The following is a 7,500-nucleotide window of genomic DNA, read 5'->3' as shown; positions in this document are numbered from 1 at the left end:
ACAAAAGCTTATATATAATAAAAATAAACAATATAAATTTGCAAAAAACAACATGAAATATTTTCTCTTCTTTATTATCTAAACAACAGTGAAACTGATATTGTAATAACAAGAGGTGTTACTTAGTATCTATAATAAAAAATGATTAAAAATTAATCCCTTATGCATGAACACATTAGTCAATAGCCTAAATAAGAAGACAGAAAAAAAGTAAAGTGCGATGTTATCATACATTTTAAATATTTAATTAAATAACATGTTAAGGCACTATGGATTCAAATTTGTGGTGGTGGTAAGGCATCACAATATTGACTAAAGAAAGACAGGAAGATAGAGAAAGAGAAAGAGAAAGAGAAAGAGAAAGAGAGAGAGAGAGAAAGAGGAGGGAGCGAGCATGAAGAAGAGAAAGAGGAGGGAAGGAGAGAGAAAGAGAGAAGGAGAGAAGGAGAGAGGAGAGAGAGGAGAGAGAGGAGAGAGAGAGAGGGGGGAGAGAGAGAGAGAGAGAGAGAGGGGAGGGAGAGAGAGAGAGAGAGAGAGAGAGAGAGAGAGAGAGAGAGAGAGAGAGAGAGAGAGAGAGAGAGAGAGAGCGAGAGAGAGAGGAAAAGAAATGGACGAGACTACTGGACACTCAAATTCTGTAAATTGCACACTCAATGGCTCAATCATATACAAGAAATATTTAATTGAATCTTCACAAAAACTTATGACCATAAAGCATAAAAAATATAATGAAATTGATGCAAAGTGTATGTAAACTGAAACAGCAAAGACATTATAGTAATAATGTTGAAAATGATACGCTTATTTCCATTTACAATAGTAATGACAATATCAATATGATACTAACCATGAAATTATAATGAAAAAAAAAAAAGTCAATACACACCATTATTTAGAAATAAGCCCTGAGATACAGTGAAAATACAACGGTATCACTTTGCAATCAAGTTATTTCACGATAACAGATAAGATCATTATGGTAGAGCAAAATTGTCCTTTTCAAGCATACCATTCATTTGCTTATCATAAGCAGCACATAATCTTTATCATCCTTATCTTAAACTGTTTGATTTCTCTTTTCCTTCATTCACTTCAACCCCCATTTTTTCAAGTTACATATCTTGAAGTCTTCACAAGTCTCTACACACTTATCATGGTAGGCTATTTCACTTGGGAGTTATTACTTCATACAATTGTTTTTTTGTTTTTACAAACTAGTGTGCACCTATACAACACATTTTCTATAATGTCACTGAGCCACATTTCTGGCCTAAATGTTCAGTGAGTGATTTTAAAGGAGAAATCTGTTTCTGTGGACTTCTTTTGACCTTTTATCGTTTCTAGACATGATCAACCACAGAAAGCACACTGAAGCATCCGGCTGCATCTTTCACCAAAAGAAAATCAGTGGATACCACGAACACTGTTATTCACCACCGGGACAAGAAGAGTCAACTCATCACTTTCACTGAAAAGTCAATTCATCGACTGCACTGTTCATCTGTATGACTTTTCTTTTGCAAACCCTTCAGCCAGTACGTTCGCTGCTAGAAGTTCAGGGCTGCCTGGTGATGACTGTTCTCTATATATATGTTCCACAGAAGCTTCAGTTTTAGTAAATGTATCTTCCTTCAAAACAAAGCTCTGAGCTCGAGCATCTCTATATATTGCAATAGGAGGAGTGCCAGCCATCTTAAAGGTTGGAGCCGAACGCGCTCTCCCCAAAGTTCCTTGGTTGTACTGTGACACCTGGACGACAGGTACATGTTTTGACAGGTTCACCAAGCCTGCATGGCCAGGATACTGCGAGGCTTGTGATGACAAAGAAGACACTATAGTAATGGGAGATGCAGTCATCAGCTCCCCCTGCTGTGGCTTATGAGCAGCAAGAGTGCTGGGAAAGTCTGTACCGTTTCTGTCACTCTCCAAGACCATTAACTTCATGGTTGTGGCTGGCTTGAGGGCAATAGATGAAGACTGGATCTGAGCTGGAGAACTGCTTGTAGACTTATCAACGGAAGCATCTCCTGGGTCCTCCTCATACACCAACTGCAAGGGTGAGTCTTCATCCGAGTCCCACTGACTGATAATGTCCGTCCCTGGCTTTGGCAGTGATCTGTCCAGGTTCTCTAATCCATTATGTTTTATATCCAAGCTAGAAAGAAATATTTCATTGTTTAGTAACAGTGGTAAGAATTCTATGATTATCAGTTTCATAATTTTTCTACCAGTGATGCATATATAAATGCGCATTCACACATCCACCTGCACACACACACACACATGTGGATGTGTGTGTGCATAATCCATTCTGTTTTACATCTAAGCTGGAAAGAAATATTTTATTGTTTAGTAACAGTTAAAAATTCTATGACTATCATCATTTTTTTTCTACCTGTGTGTAGCACATATATGTGCACAGACACACGCATGCATGCATGCATGCATGCATATATATATATATATATATTAATATATATATATATATTATATATATATATATATATATATATATATATATATATATATATATATATATATATATATATATATATATATTATATTATATATATATATATATATATATAATATATATATATATATATATATATTATATATATATATATATATATATATATATATATATATTATATATATATATATATTATGTATATATATATATATATATATATATATATATATATATATATATATATATATATATATATATATATAATATATACATAAACATATATATAATACATATATATATAATATATATAAATATATATATATATATATTATATATATTATATATATATATATATTATATATATAATATTATATATATATATATATATATATATATATATATATATATATATATATTATATATATATATATATATATATATACACATGCATACATACGTACATACACACACACACACATATACATAATACATACAAAGACAAAGACAAAGACAAAGACAAACACACACACACAAAGAGTATGAAATATAAAACTTTTGTCAATACTAAGAAACTGTATTCAAATGAGCATATTCTCATTTAAACACGAATTTGGTGGGATTGCTCATCCCCTAATATATTTTAATACACATATTTTATTTACTTTATTTTTCATAAAATATAGTGACTACATGGCTATAAGCACTGTTTTTTTTTAGAGGATTCTTTTATCATAGTCCAATGGACTTGTATTACCCTCAAACCCCAATTGAATGTCTACAATACACTTGTCAGTATTATTACTTATTTCTCCTACTGATGTATTTATATATAATTAACTTTCTTTTATATACTTTATTAGTTTTAGTACTTATCTATGTTATATACTATCATCATTATTAACATGGAATGTTCAATGACAGCTTAATACATGAGTTCCCCTTGTGACATGCTGCTTTCTCTCAGAGCCTACGGCCAGTGTGGGAGCCACACTGGGTCAGAAAAGAGGAGGCCACAAGGGATAGGCCTTGCTTCTCTGACAACTATCAAACCATCAAGTCCACTTCCAGCTCAACCTTTTGCAACCCCATACCCTCTTCAACAGCTCCCTTTCTGGTGCTAGCCTCATCTTCCTGTAGGTCATGCAGATCTTCTTAACCCAGAGCCTCCTCTCCTTTGTCCCCTTCTGCTGATCCACCATCATCTATATTTGCCTCTATATCTACCAACAAGGACTGTAGTACCACCATTCCATGAGGGCCCTAGCAAGTTCCTCTGCTGAAATAGTATGATGTGGTAATTGACTCCATCAATGTACAAACACCTCAAAAAGACTCATAGGAGAAAGCTTAAGAGAAAGGTCTTTCCGTTGCCAGGGGGTGTACAGGTAAATAATACTGCCATCAGCAAAGCATGTCCACATGGTTCCCTAGTAATTCCTAGAGCCTAAGACTACTCTGTCTCCTCAGAGGTCCCTACTACAAATGATGCTGGTACTCTTTGATCCTTATCATCGAGATTAGCACCCAAAATGGTCACCTTGTCACCCTAGGCTTGATTCATGTCCAATAATATTCCTCAACCAATGGGAATTTTTCTTATTACATGCGTAATCAATCTTCAACCCATTAATGACAGGACCAATTTGGCTGTGTCTGGTCATCTCATAGTGCGTGGGCCTCATGACCTGGGATATTTGTACTCCGAGGCACTGCCCACATGCTACACGCCAGATCCCCTGGCATGATGGCTAGACAAAGTCATGATGTTTATGTCTCCCAACAAGAAGACCACCCAAGCAATGATGTGGATGTCACCCATTAAAAGGTTAAGTAATAACTTGAGACTTCAAAATAAATATAGCTTGACTATATCTACAAGTGAAAGAATAAGGATAAAGAATTATATATGAATATAAAATGAGTTTAAGAAAATATCTGTAAGGAAAGCTGTGATTGGTACTATAAATATCACCTCACAATTTTCATCCTATGTACTATTTTTCATATCGTACTTCCAGAGCTTTACTGTAGTTTCTCTTTTTCATATGTTACAGCAAGTAATATACAATTGAAGCTTGCCTCTCTGTACAAAGCCTAAGGTATACATGTTTATGGTACCAACTAAAGAAACTTGTACCAATGGGCTATGAGTAGGGCAAGGTGTATTACCATCATTATCATGATGGTTTGCTAGCCCAATATTTGTAAATCAACAGCATTTAATTAATGAAGTCCCCTGTTCTATTTTAATTTCTTGAAGTAAAAGTTTATATACTGTAACTTCCTCTTTGTAATATGCTTGAACTTAATACAAATCTTGCTTTTAACCCATTAAGTACAGGTGTTATGACATACATGATGGCACCGATTAGGCCTCAAAGAAGGGTGTCAATGTGAACAACAACATCAGGATCTGCTCACAGTTTTGAAGCGCACACACAGTCATGAAGTATTATAGCTGTAATGGTGCTAGATTCAGAGGATTACAAAGTCAACTTAAAACCATATTTTGTGATGAATTTATGGAAAAATATTCTTTAGGCTAGTCTGTGCTACCTGAGGGCGGAGAAAACTTTTTCCTCGTCCCCCTAATTTTTGACTGGTGCCACCAGTATTGTTAACCGCCCGTCCTGACTGCCAGTTAGGTTGTTCAGCGCCCTGTCCACAGTGGGTTAATTATCTTTCTTTTCCATAGTTTTTTTTTTTTAATTACATCTTAGTAATTGTATGTTTATTTTTTCATTGAATTTACTTGCATCTACTTCATCTAACGATTCTCATTATTGTCTTTTATGTCCTTTGTTTTATCGTTTAGTTGGCTATTTCCTCCAAATATTTTCTAATGTTCTCTCTATGATCTAATGAATCTGAGTGTCCATTTTTCATATCTATGTGGTTTTCTGTTCTGATTTTGTAGTTTATAGCAAGCAAAATCCATAGCAATACTATAGAAAGAAGGAAGAATACATTATTATTCAGTTGTAAACACATTTCCACTGACTGTGGAAAGTATGACTTTATGCTTTCAAATGTCCATCGATCCAATGATTAATTATATATGTAAATCATAGTAAAACATTCACCACCGTGCCCTTTATAACAAAGAATGTTGTCTTGCCATGTACAGAATTAATAGTGCATAAAACATCATTGCCAACTGAAGACACATTGATTTTTCACCATCCTTTGTGGATGGCACAACAATGTGCTTTTAAAAATAACGATTGTCATTATTTTGCCATGGTGAAACCCTATTCACAGCCATGGATATGAATGGAAAAAAGCTATGTGAATAACAGCGGCAAACAAAGGTTGCATAATATTGTACTTTTCACTATGAACAGCAAAACTGATAGATCTCAAATAGTCTATAGAGGAGGAAGGCCTCATAATTGGAATTGTGCAAGAGAAAAAGCTGGGATTTAAATTTTTCTGCCACACTGACATAATACTGAGAAATCGTAGTTGTAAGAGCAATGGCCATTAGTTTTGACTGTTATGGGCCATAATACAAATTTTGAAGATGAAAAACAAAGATAAATATTGGCCAATCTATGGAAAAATGTGAAGAACCCTACTATATCGGATCTGAGTGAACTGATGGATTGTGTCCCACTTAGCCCAAGATCTTCTGTATTGCAAATGCCAGATAGGACTCTAATAAAACTAGAACAATGCCTAAGGGATTTGCCACTTGCAAGATTGGTATTGGCATGTAATTGTGTAGCCATGCTTGGTACTGAAATACACTTGGTTTGCTCAAATTACATCCAGGTCAGACACGGTACTCTACTTCATAGCGAGGGCAGCTAAATAATGGTATACAGATGATCCAACTTAAATAAAATTATGTGACAACAAAATAGACTGGGAAATGTCAGAGAAGTGAAAATCTGAAAAGAGGCATGTAGATACTATCAAGACTGTGCTCTCACTGAATACTTTTGTCAGGCCTGCCTGTGAAGTTTCCCACACTACTCAGTATGTGCTTGGACAGTCTAGCCAGGTAGCCATGTCAGGTATTAACCAATATGCGGTTAGTAAACAGAACTAATGAACAGAAGGAGAAACAGTGTTGTGTTACATGTTAACCATCTTCTATGTACATATGCATCACTTTTTCAGGGTGTGGCAAAAATATAGTTTCTGCTGATGGACTTACCAACTGTAACTGCCAGACACTGCCCTCTAGTGTGGTTGGAGCCTAAGTAGAGATGTCTCTTTATTCAACAAGTGACTGTCTCTGGTAAGTGAATTTCCAAGATAGTTGATTCATACTTACAGATTATTAAAGTAAAACTACATGCATTAAACCTCTTGCAGAGTTAATACCAGCAATATGAGCATTCCACTGTTATGCTACTTTATAACAAATATTCTTATTCTCATTCACTCAGACTTTCCTTTGAAATAAAAGACTTGCACTGTTCGTGTTTGCTTCTCATATGTATATAAATCCTTGGTTAAAGTAGAGAAAGAAATAGTGTAGAAAAAAAATATTGTAATTCTTCTATCCAATGCCGTGTTATAACATTCATATCTTAGAAGTTTCTCCCTTTTTCAATAATTTAAAATTCTTGAAAGCGTTGCTTGATCCTTCCATCCTTCTCATTTTCTTTTATTCCTTTTCTTAATTAGTCCATTTTTCATCTAAGATTTTCTCTAATGGATAATCTTTAGAAGTGTTTTCTATCCTTGACCTTACCAATTCTTTCTGTGTATTTCATTATGGTATTGTATTTCTTTTTTCTTTCTCTTTTCAGTGAAAATAATAATAATAATAATAATAATAATAATAACAATAATAATAATAACTTGTTATTGTTATAACAATTCCTGTAAACCTAAAATGTGTATAAATATGGTATCAATATGTGTATATTAACATTTTTGGGGGACCTGTGCACTAAAAAGTCACCATTTCAAAGCCAGGATTCCATTTTCTTTACGACTATAAGATGAGAGAAAAGGAAGAGGGAGAGGGAGGGCGGTGAGGGAAGGGGAGAGAAAAAACTGAAAAAGATATT

The 7,500-nt window shown here is 34.3% G+C and overlaps 1 protein-coding gene across 2 annotated transcripts in view; it reads right to left on the bottom strand.

The window, feature by feature from the left end:
• Positions 1-56: 56 nt before the first annotated feature.
• The window catches only part of LOC122252374 (uncharacterized), a 44,144-nt gene continuing 36,700 nt past the window's right edge, over positions 57-7,500 (bottom strand). For both annotated transcript variants that reach the window (XM_043014821.2, XM_043014820.2), the window contains one exon: positions 57-2,155. In XM_043014821.2, coding sequence (XP_042870755.2) covers positions 1,498-2,155 — 658 coding nt within the window. In that variant the 3' untranslated portion in view covers positions 57-1,497. The remainder of the gene's footprint in view (positions 2,156-7,500) is intronic.

The sequence above is a fragment of the Penaeus japonicus genome, unplaced genomic scaffold, assembly GCF_977035675.1.
Source record: "Penaeus japonicus unplaced genomic scaffold, GWHDUDI00000001_assembly GWHDUDI00000042, whole genome shotgun sequence".
In the NCBI taxonomy this organism is placed as follows: domain Eukaryota; kingdom Metazoa; phylum Arthropoda; class Malacostraca; order Decapoda; family Penaeidae; genus Penaeus; species Penaeus japonicus.
The sequence above is the reverse complement of the archived record's forward strand: the minus strand, read 5'-3'. Positions and strand labels throughout refer to the sequence as shown.